At 38.8% G+C, this 20222-nt stretch overlaps 1 protein-coding gene across 1 annotated transcript; it reads left to right on the forward strand.

The window, feature by feature from the left end:
- Positions 1-6504: 6504 nt before the first annotated feature.
- LOC145990407 (uncharacterized) lies at positions 6505-14655 on the forward strand. The gene is made up of 2 exons (XM_083126102.1): positions 6505-7132; positions 14594-14655. Exons 1-2 carry the CDS (start codon positions 6505-6507, stop codon positions 14653-14655), a joined length of 690 nt encoding a protein of 229 aa, XP_082982228.1.
- The last annotated feature ends 5567 nt before the right edge of the window (positions 14656-20222 follow it).

Genomic DNA, 20222 nt, shown 5'->3' on the forward strand with positions numbered 1-20222 from the left:
AAGACTATATACCGTATATGTGCATGTAAGACGTATATGTATCCCCCTCTCTCTTACACTCCCGATTTTCTTCTTGCTTCCTTCCCTTTCCTTTTCTTGTTTTCGTCTTTATTCTTTTCTAATGTATTCTCACAACTTGTTCCATTTCCTCTCGCGTTGTCTCTGATGGACACAATTATTTCAACGAAGTGTTTATCCATACGCAGTAGGGTGGATCGAAAAACCGTTTTTTTCGAAATCGGTCTGCGGCTAGTGCTTAAAGTTTGTGGTTGGTGGTCCTTATAACCCATAAAAAATTCCAACTTGATCGGATAATATCTACAGTTTGCGCTTTTTAGTCAAAATTTTAAATTTTTATGAAAAAATGTCAAAAATTTGCAATTTTTCCTCATGAGTTCTCGATGTTTCTGGAGTGATTTAATGGCAAAACATTACATATATTGCTTGTATGTTGCTTAAGATTAACGGTTTAGTGTGTTTGAATAAGGGAAAATGGTTTCTTAGTTCGCCAAAATTCGTCAAAAAACGCCAAATATACAGAAATGTTACGGATGTTGGGTAGGCAATAACCCGCTATAATTACTCGACCCCACCGACTTAAATTTACCAAAAAAGATAAGGTAATAGGAAAGGAAGTAAACTGCAGCTCTTAGTTCATCGACTAATCGACTATCCAGCACTCACCACGAGGAGGTGGCTGCAATCGAGCGCCGCCCACCCAGGTAGACTGGCCTATTTAGGTTTTAAAGCCCGCTTTGGTATCAAACTTTGGTAATATTTTCCTATCCTCCAATCTAGCTCTAATATAGCCATCTCGGGAGTCATAACCACATACAGCAATAGATGCAGCAGTTACATCTTTGACGCACCGTTCCACTGCCTGGCTATGGCACGGCAAGTCAAAAAAGTCTGCAGTTTTTCTAGGGAATCGTCTCTTCCTGCTGCGATCTCTTCTAAGTCTTCATTGGTAAGTAAGTGTGCTACTGGAGGCGATTTTCTTTCTTCTTTTCCCCAGTGCACTAAATCTGTGTAATCTTTGGCATTAAAGTTAATCACTGGGGGTGGAAATTTTCTAATGGTGTTGTTTGCTTGGCTTTGGCTTTTTCTTGCTTCCAGGATCTTCTTCGCCGCGTTTTGACGCACATTTGGGCGACTGTCTGCCAACATACCAACAAGTATGTTTTCTGGATGCCCCCAGAAAGCATGATTTTGAAGACGTTCATAGAGAAAAGTATTTAAATCGTTTGGTAAGTACTCCATTTTCTGTAATGTTAGCCACACATTTTTTGACGCATCCTTGATAGTTCCATTGCATTTGATGTAAAACCACATGGGAGCGTAAACTTTAACGACAAATTCTGTCAGTGTCTTAAGAGCAGGTGATGGATTTGACGTTGCTACATACAGTCGAATGATGCGCCCTGCAAGAGTCACCTCCCATGTGGTTTTACATCAAATGCAATGGAACTATCAAGGATGCGTCAAAAAATGTGTGGCTAACATTACAGAAAATGGAGTACTTACCAAACGATTTAAATACTTTTCTCTATGAACGTCTTCAAAATCATGCTTTCTGGGGGCATCCAGAAAACATACTTGTTGGTATGTTGGCAGACAGTCGCCCAAATGTGCGTCAAAACGCGGCGAAGAAGATCCTGGAAGCAAGAAAAAGCCAAAGCCAAGCAAACAACACCATTAGAAAATTTCCACCCCCAGTGATTAACTTTAATGCCAAAGATTACACAGATTTAGTGCACTGGGGAAAAGAAGAAAGAAAATCGCCTCCAGTAGCACACTTACTTACCAATGAAGACTTAGAAGAGATCGCAGCAGGAAGAGACGATTCCCTAGAAAAACTGCAGACTTTTTTGACTTGCCGTGCCATAGCCAGGCAGTGGAACGGTGCGTCAAAGATGTAACTGCTGCATCTATTGCTGTATGTGGTTATGACTCCCGAGATGGCTATATTAGAGCTAGATTGGAGGATAGGAAAATATTACCAAAGTTTGATACCAAAGCGGGCTTTAAAACCTAAATAGGCCAGTCTACCTGGGTGGGCGGCGCTCGATTGCAGCCACCTCCTCGTGGTGAGTGCTGGATAGTCGATTAGTCGATGAACTAAGAGCTGCAGTTTACTTCCTTTCCTATTACCTTATCTTTTTTGGTAAATTTAAGTCGGTGGGGTCGAGTAATTATAGCGGGTTATTGCCTACCCAACATCCGTAACATTTCTGTATATTTGGCGTTTTTTGACGAATTTTGGCGAACTAAGAAACCATTTTCCCTTATTCAAACACACTAAACCGTTAATCTTAAGCAACATACAAGCAATATATGTAATGTTTTGCCATTAAATCACTCCAGAAACATCGAGAACTCATGAGGAAAAATTGCAAATTTTTGACATTTTTTCATAAAAATTTAAAATTTTGACTAAAAAGCGCAAACTGTAGATATTATCCGATCAAGTTGGAATTTTTTATGGGTTATAAGGACCACCAACCACAAACTTTAAGCACTAGCCGCAGACCGATTTCGAAAAAAAACGGTTTTTCGATCCACCCTAATACGCAGCCATACCATACATTCACAGTCACATTCTTTCATGCATGTTAATACAATGAAATAAATGTGAATTAGGTTAAAGCTTGTGTTGCATCACATTTTGCCCTTCGAGAAATAAAAAAAAATACAAAGCACATACTTGATTTTATGTTTTCGGCGACAGTGATAGAAAGTGCAATGGTAGACAGTCGTGATGTTTCTCGTAATTTAAATGCATGTTCCTGAGCATAGTATTTTCATCGTATGAGTTTTTGACTGAAAGAGTTCTCTTTTCTAATGTATTCTCACAACTTGTTCCATTTCCTCTCGCGTTGTCTCTGATGGACACAATTATTTCAACGAAGTGTTTATCCATACGCAGCCATACCATACATTCACAGTCACATTCTTTCATGCATGTTAATACAATGAAATAAATGTGAATTAGGTTAAAGCTTGTGTTGCATCACATTTTGCCCTTCGAGAAATTAAAAAAAAATACAAAGCACATACTTGATTTTATGTTTTCGGCGACAGTGATAGAAAGTGCAATGGTAGACAGTCGTGATGTTTCTCGTAATTTAAATGCATGTTCCTGAGCATAGTATTTTCATCGTATGAGTTTTTGACTGAAAGAGTTCTCTTACTCCTTAACTAACTAACTAACTCTCTAGCCTTCTTAAACCCGAATGTTCATGGCTGCAGCAACACAGGCCTTCCATCTGTCCCTATCCTGAGCAAGATCTATATACTCATTTCCATCCCTACCAATTTCCTTTAGGTCCATCTCAACATTATCCTTCCATCTTCGTACACTGAAATGCCCCAGGCCGGTAAAGGCTCAGAACATTCCAGGTGCCTAATTCAATATCCTTATTCCTAATGTAGATCTCATCCTTAGTCCAGGTACCTCCCAAAGTAGTCCCCACCCGGAGATCCGAATGGGGGACTATTTTACCTCCGGAAAATTTTACCTTTGGAACATCCATGGCCTCATATTGCTGTTTCTTGACATGTCTTTTTACAGTGCATAGTTGTCAACTCTACGCCTAACCCCCAATACGAATGGAGGACCTAGCTGGGAGGATCACATAGTAGTCCACCAACCGTACCCCACTTCTGCCAATTGTGGGACGCTCATAGAGCCATGACAGGACAGCTCTGTAAATCCCACCAGAGTAAAATGTTGACCATTTCGCTCTGTTGGTTGACTGCAGTGAACAAGCCACTGGGCGATGAGGTCGTCACATCCCTACGCCGAATCTCTTACTCCTTGGGGGTCACTTTCTTAGCTTACAAGGTTTGTACAACTGACAAATCTATCTGAATGTTTGCACGATTGGGTGCCAACATTTGAGGTGCAAGGGCATTATACTTTATTTTGATAGAAAGGCTTAGCATAAAGAGGTCATGGGGCAAAAAGTGGTAAAATGTGCCGGGGGAAACTGCATCCCCAACCTCTTACTCCTCCCAATCGCCGCCACTGAATGTTTGGCAGTGGCGTATACTGAGTCCAAGATCTGGTCGATCTCACTACGTCACGTGGTCCTAGGCTATGAATAGAAATCATTTTGCCAACTCCTAAGAAATCAGGTTGCCAACTAATAAGAAATCAGGTTACCAAGTCATAAGAAATCAGGTTACCAACTCATAGGAATCAGGTTGCCAACCCATAAGATCAGGTTACCAACTCATAGGAAATCAGGTTGCCAACTCATAAGAAATCAGGTTGCCAACTCCAGAATCAGCATCATCATCATCTCACTGATATGAAAATTATTATTTACAATTTCTGATCGATTTCTCTCCTGTATTTTATTCTCTAGACTTCAGGCTTCGCACATAGCCTAGCTACCCTAGAATATACGCTCCTGATGTTTGGATTAAAATGAACGTCTTAATACGAATGGTTTAAAACACAAATGGAAAACCAATTCTTTGTTCATTGTGCATGAATTATTCCTAAGCTAATGAAAGGCTATTTTGACAAAATATCACTCATAAGTAAAAAAACAAGTAAGATTGAAAACTCTGTTCAGAATTGAAGGGATTATTAGCTAAGTTGATATTCGTTTTCTAATCTAAGTCATGTTACTCATGCGGGAGAAGCAATCCACGAATGGTTAAATGAACTTATTTTTTGAGATAACAAGATTATTTAGGACCAGGAATAATTCATCTCTTTTTCATAGATGACTTGGGTTGTATGGCATGACCATTTCGAACACACTAGAATGTCAACGTCTGTCCTGTACAGCATACCCTGCAAACTTTATTCTTGCAGGGCAACGAGTCCCTGGCGGCTGGAACCACAGTTGAAGTAATAACACAGGCCTGCGATGAAAAAAAATACAAGGGAAGTGATATGTGAACTTTATGTATTTTGTGGTGCTGAGTTAAAAAAAAATAAAGAAAAATGTCTATCACGTCACGTTTTCTTGAAAAATTTAATTGTACGTGGATTTGTATGAACATTTACCATTAATATGTTGTTTAGGCATGGAATATCTTCCCTCCCTGCCTGACCATCATTCTACCGTGGTGAAACGATACCCCTCTGTGGCTCCCCCCCCATCGACATCCCTCTCTCCCCGTCGCAATCGCTCTCGGCCAATAGCGTCGCGCAAATCCTTATCTTGGTTGGCCGACTGCGCAGGAACGCTCGCTAAGCCAGCGTAATTGGCAGGCACCTTCCAGTTGTGTCGAGCTTTATCTGGATTGATCCTGAACGTGTTATTCGTAAGACTGAATTCTCGCGACTTGTCTGGAGGCAGCAGAAACGATATAAAACAGATGTCCTCATGAGGGACTCAGTTTATCGCTCTTTAACCCAGCAGATCATGTACTTACCGTGTTCGTAATAAGATAAAAGATGTGGAAATTTGTAAGTTCGTCTCAATTTGTCTTTCATGTGTAGTGTCGTGCGTGCGCTGATACAGTGACAAGTGGAAACTGCATCACAAAAACAATTGTAACTGGTGCTTTCCTCTGTGCGTTTCGTGAACCATGGCTTCGAGTTCGAGACGTTGTGAAAATGTGCCAGATGACTTTTGTTACATATGCGGCGAATATAGTGTTCTTAAACATCGCATGAGGAGCATTACAAACTATGTAAGAAAACTTTATCTTGCGTATTTTGGCATGAAACTCGGAGACCAGGACAAATCGTGGGCTCCTCATAAAGTGTGTGTGCAGTGTCGCAATGATCTACGCTTATGGCTCAACGGAAAGAAGACTGCTTTACGCTTTGGAATTCCTATGACATGGAGGGAGCCGAGAAACCACTGTGATGATTGTTACTTTTGTGCCTGCCATGTCCGTGGGTATAACCGAAAAAATCACAAGCTAATCTCTTATCCTGAGAACATTCTATCGGCCATACGCCCCGTTCCTCATGGACTTGATGTGCCAGTGCCTTTCCTCCAACTGAATTACCAGTCATCTCTTCAGAGTCTTCAGACTCGGAACATCCAGACGACCAAGGCTCCGATACCGAATATAAGCCCTCTGGAGGCGATTCACCTCAGCCCTTCTCTCAGGTTGAACTTAATGATCTGACTAGATATCTGGGCCTTTCGAAAGAGGCAGCTGTTGGACTCCAGATTGAAAGAAAAACATTTATTGGCCAAAGGAACCACGTTTTATTGGTACAGGAATCGAGAAAAGGACTTCGTTCAGTTCTTTGAGGAAGCGGAGAACCTGGTCTATTGTTCTGATGTTCCCGGATTGATGAGCAAATTTAATATCACCTACGAAAAAGATGGATGGAGGCTGTTTATAGATTCATCGATAAGGAGCCTGAAAGCTGTCCTTCTTCATCACAGAAGCCAGTATGCATCTGTACCAGTTGCACACTCGGTACATTTTCAAGAACGCTATGAAAACCTGGCTCTCGTCCTCAACAAAATAAAATATGCCGACCACGGTTGGACCATTTGCGGTGATTTGAAAGTTATCTCCATGCTTCTTGATGAACAAGGCGTATATACAAAGTTCCCATGTTTCATTTGTGAGTGGGACAACCGTGCAAAGACTCAACATTGGGTCAAGAAAGAATGGGCTAAAAGACAAAATCTTGAACCAGGCACCAAGAATGTGATTAGGAACAGCTTAGTTGACCCAAAAAAAGTATTGTTACCCCCGTTGCATATCAAATTAGGTGTAATGAAGCAATTTGTCAAGGCTATTCCAAAAGATGGCGATTGTTTCAAATACCTGTGCAAAACGTTTCCAGGTTTATCCGCATCCAAGTTGACAGAGGGAATCTTTGTTGGTCCAGATATCCGCAAGCTCATGAAGGATAAAGACTTTGAGACTAGCATGACAACAAAGGAGAAAGAAGCTTGGGTTGCCTTCAAAGATGTGGTCAGTAAATTTCTGGGGAATTACAAGGATCCTGACTATAAAGCAATTGTTATGAATATGCTGGACAAATTTCAAGCGTTGGGTTGCTCCATGAGTGTCAACTATTTCCCTGAAAATTTAGGAGCGGTCAGCGAAGAACAGGGTCAAAGGTTCCACCAAGATATTAAAGATATGGAGCGCAAATATCAAGGACGATGGGACAAGAACATGCTCGCCGAATACTGTTGGATGTTAACACGAGAGAGGCCTGAGATTGCACATAAAAGAAGAACGTCAAAAATAAGTTTCAAAGGCAAAAGGGTACGTACGTAAGTATAAACTTTGTTTGTGTTTGGTTTTGTTGTTTGTTCAGTTTACAATTTGTGTCAAACGTTCATGTACACATACATGCTCCTCGTGATCAATCGTCTATTTTATGCACGTTACCTTAATAAACACAAATGAACATAATACATTGGTGCTTTTTTTCTAGAAACTTCACCATAATGGGAAGTTAAAAGTGTAAACGCATGGGAACTTTGTGTTTTTCTCTCGACCAGAGGCAGCTCGTGCAATCTGGCAACAGTGGTTTTCTTCCATTTAAACCTATAAAATATAAAATAAATTTGCTAATAAATAAATTTGCATCACCACGCATCGATTTTACATAGATTTAAATGGATCAAAACCACTGTTGCCAGATAGTGCATGCAAAATTGTTCGCGAAAATTCCTTTTGACATAGGATTTTAGCAAAAATATCGATATCGATTGTACAAAAATTCCTGACGTGATGGAAAAAAATGGAGGTCATTTTCAAAATCAGCACACCCAATAACATAAAACTCAGCGAACACGTCTCTTGTATTTTTCAACAATTTCAATTTCGCAGGCCTGTGTAATTTATGGGGGTTTGTATCTTGAGTGTCTGCGTGTGTTTGTTCTTTTTCCCCTTCGTCACTTTAATCTAATCACCATTGGAACTTATTGCCGTCATTATCAAAATTAGCAGAACAATTACTTAAGATAAAACAAATTATCCACAACTTACTCTTCCAAAAATGGAGTTTGATTAGTACATGCCACTTCGAAAGTTGAGATGGTAGTTTCTACTAATGAAACACATTGTAGTAGATCAAGGCAGCTAATTCCGTGAACAATGACGGTGTTTTCCAAAAGTCTCACATATTTGTCTTGGGTAATACACCCTCTTAAAATGGACGCATCTTCTGTGATGGTAAAATGACACGTTTGTTGAGAGTTCTTTCTGTATATTTTTCTCCAATTGCATAACGCAGTCGCATTATAATGAAGAGGTCCTGTGTTCGACTCCCCCCTCCTCTGGTGGAAGCACATGCGCACTGGTTCGGACTACACGTTAAACTGTAGGTTTAGTCCCGATTAGCCTATCTGAGCATAAAAGTGGGCTTAAAAACAAATCACAAAAACGTATTTTTGATACTTCGTGACATAACTATTTTTGTTTACTTCAGCTGCATCAACAGATTCTGTCGACATTTTCGGCTGATTCATGTGTGGAACGAGGATTTCTAAATATGATAAGCCACTCATTAGCAATTGAATAATTTTATACATAACTGGTTTATCAAAATGTATTCAGTTCGGTATTGTAGTGATTATTGTGATTCCTTCTTATTAGTAGAACGAATATAAAGTTGATATTTCACATACCATATTGGCATTTGAAGAAGACAAAAAATTGTAATGAAATAAAGAAAGGGAAACTTCTCGAATTTCAATGAAGAGCTAATTAAAACTACACTACACTCTCTAGCATACTTAAACCCAAAGGTTTATGGCTGCAGCAACACAAGCCTTCCATCTGTCCCTATCCGGGGCAAGATCAATCAAATCTTTCCCATCCTTACACATTTCCTTTAGGTCCATCTCAACGTTATGTCTTCATCTTCGTCTTGGCATTCCTACAGGTATCTTACCATCAGGTTTCCCAACAAGAATCCAGTAAACTATTCTTTCCTCTGCCATTCGTGTCACATGGCCTTCTCATCTAAGTCTTCTTGATTAAATGATTCTAATAATAATTAAAAAGTCGAAATAATTTATTGTGTTGCTGGAGGAAGTAACGCTAAGATTATGCTTTTATTTGTTTATTTGGAGATTATTTTAACCATACTCAGGCCGCGATTTATATACGTATGTGGAGGCCCGGAGCTTACAGCACCAAGACCTCACTCCAATCCCCTCTACAATCCCCTATAACTACTCGCCAAGTTACATGGCGTGGTTTGTTATTATATCTTTACCACATCCGAAGTACCTATTTTTTTTTCTTTTAATTATGTGGTACTTTTCAAAGCAGTCTCTCCCAGTGAAGGCCTGGAGCTGCAGTCCTCAAGTTCACCCTAAATTCTGATCTAATCTTGATCATACCCTGCATAATTTTGAGCCTCCTAAGCCTACTAGCTGGTTTTAATCATAGAAGTATTAATTTGATCACAGTTTTTTTTTTTTTTGTTTCAATAGCTCTAGTAATTACTTTCACTTTCTAATGACAAAATTGGCTTGTTATGGGTTGATAATATGTGAACATTTCTAGCATAGATAATATTCACAAGTAAAATACAGAAGTTATGAACATCAGAATACACTTATTTATTGAGTCATTCACATATCTGCAAGTATATGTACTTATTGAATTTGATTGGGTGGGCAATCGGGTGGGCACAGGAATTTTTGGGTGGGCGCTTGCCCACCCGTGCCCACCCCTGTCGCCGTCCCTGCTGGGAGGAAAGGTGTGACACAGACTGGAAGACATTGACAATTGACAACAGAAAATTTTGACGGAATGGCATCCTGTCTCTCTCTCTCTCTCTCTCTCTCTCTCTCTCTCTCTCTCTCTCTCTCTCTCTCTCTCTTTCTCTCCTTCTACTGCTTCTTTCATTTATTTTTCATTCTCTCCTTTTCTCTGTCCACTCGCTCTATTTTTGTTTCTATTTTTCTATCCTCCTTACTTTCTTTATTTATCTTTCTCTCCCTGCCTCCGTCCACTCTCTCTATTTTTTCTCCCCATCTTTGTTTCGTCTCTCATTGTTTCTTTCTCCCTTCAATTTTGTCTCTTACTCTCTGTCCACTTTCTTTTTTCTCTATCTCTCTCTCCTCTTTCTTCCCTTAGTTCTCTCTCTTTCTCTCCCTCTCTCTCTGTCCACTCTCTATCTTTCTTTCTCCCTCTTTATTTATCTTCTCTCTCTCTCTTTCTTCATTTTCTTTCTCTCTTCTCCCAGTCTCTGTCTATCTTGCAATTATATTTCTCTATTGTATTCTTCTTCTTGATCTTTCTTCCTCTTCTGTCTTCTCCCTTTCTCTCACAACACTAGCCTCACAGATTCGTAATAGTTACATAACAATATCTGTTATGCGTGTAACTGATATTATGTAGAAACCACTTTAAACTGTAGTCCAGTCCCAATGTGCATAAAATGAACGTAGAACAAAAACGCAAATATTTTAGAAACTTGGATGACAATTTACGTGCAGTGTAAGCTTTGAAGAGGAGAAAACAGAGAAATGGATAGGAAGAGAGTCAGAAACATCTCTTAAAAGAGTGTTGTTTGTGAGAGAGCTTGCGGGTGAGATAAGAAAGAAAGAGAGCAGGATATTCCCGACAATCTCCTTCTCCGCTGCAAAATTATGATAAATCCTTTTCCCACGGAAGTGTCTACAGAAACCTCCAATTACAGAATCAACTGTCCCTTCAGCGTCATCTAAAAAAACTCCTCGGTTCACTCGTTTTTTGTCCTGTCGCTCTTCCTCCATCGGGCCATCACGACTTCTTCTCGGCCGGTCATTCTCGACGCAGAGGTAATTCACCTAAGTTGCCTGAACCCAATATGGCCTACCTAAGATTTGCTATTGTTTCTAATGGTGTACAAAGCCAGAAAGATAAAATTAATTGCAAGATTCAAAATAGGGAACATTTCTGAACGTTTACTGGAAATTGGAGCCAATTCCAATTAACATAGGTGCGGTGAATAGTTTATTAAAAAGTTACGTTTAGGCCACTCAATATGGCCTAGTTATATATTTTATTCTTTCAAATAAAAAAAATGCAACAGAAATTGTAAAGAGAGTGCCAGAATGTTGTTTTTATAAGTAGATAAGTATATTGATGCACTTAATTTTATTTACATAACGACATATGATATTTACACAAAGAAATAACATTGTTTACTTACCAATAAACAAGAGAGTGACATGTCACAATGGATTACTCATCTCAGTCTGAGCTAATGAAAGGTTCATTATCATCCTCAGTGAGTCCCAGATACTCTACGTGAACATAAGACTAAAAAGTGTCACGTTTGCGCATATCCTTCGCTATTATATACCCATGTAGGCCATATTGAGTCTACCTTACATACAAGGACGTATTTAGGGGAGGAGGGGGTCCGGACCTTCCCCCCCGAAAGATTTATCAAGCACTAAAATTAAATAATGAAAAATATATTATTTTAGCTTTTGTTGTACAATTTCCTCTGAACTTATTGGAAGACAAGGATTATATTGGGATCATACGGCTTTGTTGGACAGGAAGGACATATTTAGGAGGAGGGATGCGGACCCCCCCTCCCAAGTCTTATGAAGAACTAAAATTAAGTAATGAAAATATTAGCTTTTCTTGCACAATCGATGGTTATTAATTTCCTTTGAACTTTTTAGAAGGCAAGGATTTTATTGGGATCATAAGGCTTTGAATGACATTACAAAGAAGATTTATGTACACTACTCAATATGCATAAAATATTAATCAGAAACTTACTTTTCTCCAACTGCATGTAACATCATGTTTGTTATTCGATAAATATTCAATTATTCGTCTATTTGGCATTAATTTCATTGCCAGGGCACTTGTTTTAATGTAGATTATTCCGATCATAACTACAGGTAAGCTACGTAGTAATGAATATGCGCTGTTATATCTCTATTCGTATACAGTCTTTTTACATATTCGTGTAATAATAATATAATATTAATTTATGTATTGTATTTAGTATTAATTTTATTTAATATAATTATTTTAATTGAAACATTATTATTATTTTTCCTGAGACGCTTGGTTCGGACCCCCCATCTTCCGAAACATATTTCTAGATACGTGCCTGCTTACATAGTGTTATTTTGTCCTTCGTTATAAACAGTACTTTACTAAGTAGTAAACAAAGTACATTGTTGTAAAGTACAAATTATGAGCTATCATAATATGTAGCCTACTAGAGATAAAAACACCCGTTACTTGGAGGATGTTGTAAGGAATAACATCCATATGCAATATTAGAACACATAGAACACAATCACGAAGTTCAGATATTTCGCTTTTTTGTCTTAAATTTACTGCACTATAGGTACAGCCAACAGGTTCCATCACTTCATTCAGACAGTCTAAATAACATACTACCGTCATCTGTTGAATTATCCATGTAACTGCTTGGAAACAGCAAATAGGCCATATTGGATTCTAGACTAGGCCATATTGGGTTCAGGTACCTTACATCTAAAATACAGCTTTCTTGCCGAGTCTTCTAGCATGTGTGTGGCAAAAGTGTCATTGTTGGTCTATATTTCGCAAAATTTTGTTTAAAAAGGCCGACATTTATTATTTTCTTACGATCTTCTTTTTGAGGCACTACGATTTCATACATTGAATGTTTTGGCCTTCTCAACAATACCTCTCCATTTTTTAGTGACCTGGATACCTTTCGTCCAATATTTTGGTTTCATGTCTTTCTAATTCATCATTATTACATCTTCCATCGTTTCTTTGACCTGAGTAAGGCTCGTATCCCAACTCCCGAGTGATTTCCATTTGTACACTTTTTTACTAATCTTTCATCAGTCATTCTGGTTATGGAGACGAATGGAACAAGTGAAATGGACAGAAAAATTGAGAAATGAAACAGTGGTAGAAAGAGTTGTGGAAAAGAGATCAATGCTGGAGCTAATCATGGAGAGAAAAATAAATTTGTTTGGGCCACTGGATGAGAAGAAACTGTATCCTAAGGGATTCTATTGGAGGAATGGTCGAGGGAAAGAAGATCCGGGGAAGAAGAAGGTTCCAAATGATTGACGATATCAAAATAAATGGATCCTACGCTGCTAGAAAGCGAAAGGTTCAAGATCGGACAGCATGGATGTTGCAAGGAGAGACCTGCATTGCGCAGAAAGTAATGAATGAATTCTATTGACGTGCCCAAACAAATTTAATCTTTGTGATAAAATTCCTAAAATGTTTGTTTCCTAAAAAGAATTCCTGTTTCGCAAGAAAAGGTTCCTCTTCCTTCTCTTTGAAGAAAATAATATCTTTCGAGGACGCAGTTCCTTTTCCCTGGGAGTAATTCCGATTTTCTGTAAATAATTCCCCCCATTCTGGAATTTATTTCTCTTTCCTGGGGTTGGTTCCTCTTTCCTATGGTCAGCGCCGGTTCGTGAAGAAAATTCCGAAACTCCTTTTAGTTTTAGTTTGATCTTTTTTATATTTCAATTTAAAATTTTGGGTGCGTCAGCACTTAGGCTTTTTTGCACCCGTGACATTATACAGGGACCAGCCCCTTATCATTACAAATGACAACTCTAACGTTGCATAACTAAAAAGCTTAAAATCTTCTGACTTTTGTTAAAAGCTGAGGCTCTAAACGGGCACTCAGCACACACAAGGACAAAAAACACACACACAAAATTATACTGGCCATAGTGCCAGTCGCCAGAGCCTCGTTAGTCTACAGTCCAGGGTGTACTACGTGAAAGTGAGGTTGACGTTTGGGCCCCTACGTGGAAGGTACCCCTTATACCCCTTTTTGGTTCTAGTCATTTACTTAAAAAGTATAAGCATATGCTATTCCCGTTAGTTGATTTGGTTATTTGACGTCACTTTTCTGCCACTTTAGGCTAATCGTGGCGCTGAGGATGAGTGATGATACATATGATCAAGGGACACTCACAAAGGACACCCATGCCGAGGCTGGGATTCGAATCCGGAACCCCTAGCGTGCTAGTCAGCCACGGAGGTCGGCAAGCTGCTATAAAAAGAGGTATAGACATAAGGAGTGACAGGAGAAAAATGATTTATTTTCATATGTTTTAAGAACTTTCAATAAATATCCTTTTTTTACCCTTCGAAATTTTCCCTCGGATTCCATAATTATTTTTCTGCCCAGAAGGAATTTCTGCTTTAGTCCCCCTTTTCTTCCACTGCTATACAAGGGATTCTTTGACCTGAGTTCTCTGTGCATTATCGTCTCGTTTTCTTCCTTTTCTTCTAGCGAACAAATAGCTTGTCTCCTAACCCAGAGGGGGGTAGAAGTCGTGAAATCTCCCTTCCAGCGGCCGCATTGTCCCTTGGCAGTTGACCATTGCCCGCCACCCTGTCGCGCGGCGTCCCCTATGTCATCCTCCCGTGACAGCTTCATCGTTGGCGCATCCCGACACCTTCCCCAGCTTTCTTTTGTGTTATCTTTCGCCTGGGTGCTCTTCCCTGGGTGAACTCGTTAGGTTAGGCTAATTGGTAGTCCTCGCTATAATTGGGCACGCTGGTCTTGGAAGATTCAGCTGACAATGTTTCCGCTTTTGAAATCCGTACCTGCAGCCATGATTGCATTGGTTTTAACGCTTTTGTGACGTACTTTGGGTGGTCCATTACTGTGTATGCTAGAGAATAGGTCTCTCCGTACCAGGTGAACGTCTGAGAGATCTAGGTTCTCAAAAGGACCTGTCACAGGTGATGCCCCAGAGGTAGGTGTAGATACTAATAAGAAAGACTTTACACTTTATGCACGGATAGGCTAATCGGGATTAGATTACAGTTTAAAGGACAATCATAAAAGAGCTGCCGCAGGTGTGTGTGCGACGCGTGTGGCCCCACATGAAGAGATGGTCCCGAAATAAAATAGAAACTTACTAGAGTATTGCTAGAAACGCTAAAAATCAGCTAAAATATTAAATTCACTTTATTTCACAGCTTAGTGTGCGTGAATGTGAATAGCATGTCATTTTATTCACTTGTAAGCAATGTTGGACAATGGTCAACAATATTTGGGGATGGTATTGTTTTTGCAAATTAGGGCCTCTGTTCCATGTGGTTTCAGTTACATGAAAGCATGAGCCGATGAACTAAGAAAGCCACTTTCTTTTATTCAGCAGCTCAAAATACATAAATGACGGCCACGTTTGTTTATGCAAAATTTGCATTGTAGAGGAGGGTAATTGGGCAACATAACAGGGAGTTTCTAGTCCAATATATGCATTATTTTACAGCGCCAGTAGTACATTGCAAAAAGCCCATTTACTTTTCACAGGCCGAGAACTTGTGTAATCAATTCTAAGATGGCAGCACTGTTAAATAGTTCTAATATAATAAAAGTCATGATAAGATCTAGGATTGATTTTCAAATATTTATGTGCACTAACAATCAATTATTGAGTTCTTAAATAATAAGTAAGAAATGTAAATGTAAATATGACTGAAATTTAATTTTGTGAAAGTATCTATAACCTTTTACACACGAACGGGAATTACGTTCGAACGTAGAAGTTTCGCCATCAAAATTTCGTCAATTATCGTAGAACATGAGGTGGTGTAATTCCCAAGCAATACAATATGCAGTATATCATACGCATACTTTCTTATGTTATCTGTAAAATCAGGGAATTTCTATTAAGGTTAGGGAAATTTTTACGTGAGAGGGAATTTCTATGAAGGTAACGAAAATTTTTACAACGTAAGAGGGAATTTCTATTAAGGTGAGGGAAATGTTTACAACGTGAGAGGGAATTTCTATAAGGTAAGGCAAATTTTACGACGTGAGAGGGAATTTATATGGAGGTATGGGAAAGTTTTACAACGTGAGAGGGAATTTCTAGACGAATGGATGGGGAGACGTGGTTGGAGTCAAAGCAAGGCAACGTCGCTTCTTTTGGGGGCTGAAGAACAAGGGAAGAAGGGAGGCCCTGCCAGATAACTAATGACCAGGATCAGCCACCCTTCAATTCTTCTACCCTTGGGTTATCCCCAGAACACGAAGTTCCTGACAAGCAAAACGTCTCCCTCACCCCCTCACAGACATAATTCTCCGCAGCCTATCAATAACCATGGCATGAAGGGAACTTCCCTTTGTGGTGGAGGAAATTTCCCTCGACTCTGGGAAATTGAGCACGTTTTCTGGAAGGCGATATGAGAATTTCCATATTGCCGGGAAATTGGGAGATATTTGGTTCTCTGACTCCAAGGATGTATAAAGGGAGGAGCTAGAGGGGTCTATGCTCCCACAGCCTAAAAAATCGTTGCCAAGTCCAAAAATCCATTCGTCTTGCATCGACTGTAGTATTACTACAGTTATACTAACAACATTTTTCTATTTATCGTGACATCGGGTTCTTTCGCAGATCAAGCTGTTCTAACAAATTCTAGTAGCTTTAAATAGAACTAAGCTTGATTGTTAACGATACAAGGTCGTTTTACCAATGAATTAATAATAAATATTTATTTCCAGTATTAGTCTGAACACCAACAACCATTGGCGTAGTCAGGCATGGGCTTACCGAATCCGGGCCCCCTTGCGAAATATATCCAAAAGTCACTGTCTACAACGAAATCATTTTTAAATGAAGAAATGTTGGCGTTCTTAGATTTTAAGGTACTGTATTTTAAAATGACAAAAATTCCCTACCTGTATGAATCTAGTAGCTGAGCCACCGCGATTCCGTATATATGTGGGTGTGGGTATACAGGTAATACATATAAACTGACAGCGTAATTGAAAACTAGATTTATACAAATCAATTCGTTTTTTTTTAATTGTGACTTCATTGTTCTTGCAGTGTAGGATCAAATCCTTGGCAAAGCATGACTATTCATTGTGTTTATCGTATCGACTGTGATGTGGTGTACGGCACGAATTTATAACGTAAAATATCGAACAGAATACAAAAAATACAGAATTCTTGCATTCGTTACGTTCTCTCGATCAGGAGAAATCAGCACATCCTACCCTTGCTCAATACATACAAAATCCTTAACATGTCTAGGCGACGCCTCCTGCATCAGTGTTCTACAATATATAAGGTATTAAAATTGCAAACACCTAGCTATCCCCACGAGAAACTGACATTTAGAAATTCCATACATCCATACAATACAATACTAGAGGTCGGCGAAAAATCGACATTCTCCGCCACTCTGCTGTCAGTTTCGAAGGCTCCTTCTCCCTCTGGTCTGCAAAGGTTTGGAATGCTCTTCCCGATTATGTTTCTTTTGCTACAACACCCAATAACTTCAAAGAACAAGTCATGTTATTTTTATTGCAAAGACAACAATTGAGCATTAGCTCATACGGCTATGCAACAGGAATCATGTAAAGTAAAACCATGTATTTTGCAAACACTTATCTGACACAACGAATATTTCAACCTGTGTGCATGCTATTTTAGTATCGATTTGGAAATTGCGTATGTACACGTGTGTATGTGTGTGTGCGTGTGTGTGTTAATGTATCTGTCATCACCCCCCAAGAGGTCTTGTCATTAACCCAAGAAGAAGAGAAGTGACATGTGAAATAAGTGAAACAGATAGAATGAAAGATTATTGCAATAAGTTTAGATATATCTGTGTATTATATATTTAAAGCGTATATAGACTATTAGTATATTTATTAAATATCACTGCCGTACGAAGAGGGGGCTGATGGAGCTACAGCTCCTCCCGAAATTTTGAGAAAATCGAAAGTTTCAAGTGAAAGTAGTAAAACACTTGAGAAAAAACAAAGTGGCAAAGGAAACTTCCCCTTAAAATAGCCCCCGATTACTAACAACTTTAAAGCGAAGATTAAAAATGTTAATTACAAGATATTTTATACTGTACAACGCAGTATTCACCATTACAATTCCAGCCCCATCCAAAAAGAAACACTGGGTAGTCAGATTTATATATTTATTTATTTATTTATTTGTCTGTTATTTATTTGTGGCGGAGATTAAGGCTCATGCCTTTTCTTACACTCGACCACATACAAATTTTCATAATATAGAACATATTCATAAATTGATTCATATATAAACATTGCAAATAACGATCACACATATACCTTTCATGTCAAACCAACAGCGGTAAAAATACATATGTAGAATTCAATTAAATACATAAAACATATATATATATATATATATATGTATACACATAATCATACATAGGTTTATATACATAACAGGCCACTACAAAAAAATTACTCCATGAAACTTTCTCTTAATCTTCTTTTGAAGATACCTATGCAAATTGATTTTCTCATTTCATGTGAAAGTGCATTCCAGTCTCTAACCACTGATACAGTAAGGGAGTTACTAAAAAATTCAGTTTTGTGAGTTTTAATTGTCAGAAGATTGGAACTTTGGGATCTTGTGTATGATAACTCTGGGTTTCCTAAGGGAAGCAATCTGTCTGTGAGATATAAAGGACTTCCTGTATAAAGTAACTTATATAGCAACACTAGTTTTCTGTACCTCCGTCTTTCTTTCATTTTAATCCAGCCTAATTCATTATAATAATTTGTTAGAGAATCATATGACGCCAATGCAAAAAGGTTTATATATGAATCCAATGTTTCCGGTTTCAAATTTCTTGTAATGAAAGGGAAAAAAACAGCGAGAGGTTTCTTTAGGTACTACCGAGGAACTGTGCAACACTGGCACACTTTCGGCAACCTGACGACAGGCTTTGGGGTTGTTGAAGAAAGTAGGAGGGCGGAATTATCTTCTTTGTCCCCGGCACCTCCTTACAAGAGGCTCGTCACTTCTAATCAGTTTGGAATTCCTGTAGAAGCGTCCCACTGGAGGAAAAAAATTACGGTGCTTCCGAGGGGAAGTGCTTTTCGATACCTGCTGACAAAAAGCGGTGGCTGTAAAACTGAAAGTCCAGATTACGCGCCGGCTTTTTGGCGCTAAAGGTCCAAAGGAAAAGAAACCGGGGGAGATTTGGCGGCAAAAACATAGGAGGATAGCGTATGGGGAAACTATCCTCCCACAAACATCTCAGTGTTTTCAAGTAATTTACATTTGTCTTTCTGTCGATAACGATATATATATTTTTAAAAAGTTTCCTTTTCACTCTCTATATCTCTCTCTTGCTAGGGTAACACTGACCAAACGTCCCGTTTTGACCGGGACAGTCCCGTTCGAGAGGCGTGTCCCGGTCGTCGCATCAAATTATTAGAAAGCCACTATTTGTCCCGTTTCATAAAAGTCTAGGAGTATTCTTGAAAACCAAGTCTAACTTTGAGACACATTTCATGCTAAAAAGATGCATTGTATTGTGTGTGTTCCGTTATTTGTAGAATAAGCATGCAGTTTCTCCACGGAATGGATGATATTCAGTGAACAACTTCCCCCACAATTCATTTGGCGGGTTTTCATCATGGCACGCCCTCTGCCATGATTCCGGCAAATCTTTCGGAGCGTGTTGGAAACAAGTTTGATAAGTATTGCAATCACAACTTTTGTGGCAGTGATTCAAGGTACAAATATAAGACTATATGTCAAATGTAGTCTTTCACATTTTGCTAAGACTCGTAACAATGACCAGAATATCTAAAAACGATGCTATTTGCCACAAAACAACGTTAAAATGTTACATAACATACAAGAAAAGTACAGGACTATGGAGCATGTTTCTCATGGAATCAATCGGGCCTATCCGATACTGCAGTAGCTAATTCTTGTAATCGAAGGATACAAAATTCGATTACCGGTGGAGGGGAATAAAAAAATAAAAAACATGTTTTTAAAAAGTGAATTAAAAACAAACTTTGTCTCGTGAAAATGATAATTTATAGAAATGTTTCGAAGTACAAAATTGTGTACTATATTTTTAAGGCCGTAACGTATCATTGTTACTTTTCGTATGTATAGTGAGACAGCCATAGAAGATATGCTGAAAAGTGTATACAAATATACGCATACTGCGAATGCATCCGCTGATTGATGAGCAATATTTCAAATTTTCTGTAAACATTATTAGAGATCATACAGCAACCACGTGGGTTGCAAAGAATGCGGATGTAAAAAGTAATATAAAAGTCATACAACGCTAGCCATAAACACAGTACTTGCCTTTCAAATACGATTCATATTTCACCCCGGATTGGAAAAATCACGCCTTCTTAACCACCGACGAAATTGTATGAAGGTATGATGTTCTCTCACAATTAATACATAAACAATGGCATACACACAACACACACACATTCACACAACGTATTAATTCACCAAAAGGAAACGTCATTTGAAAATCTACAATGATACAATTAAAAATGTTAA

This window comes from Lepisma saccharinum, chromosome 7, assembly GCF_977018435.1.
Source record: "Lepisma saccharinum chromosome 7, izLepSacc3.1, whole genome shotgun sequence".
In the NCBI taxonomy this organism is placed as follows: domain Eukaryota; kingdom Metazoa; phylum Arthropoda; class Insecta; order Zygentoma; family Lepismatidae; genus Lepisma; species Lepisma saccharinum.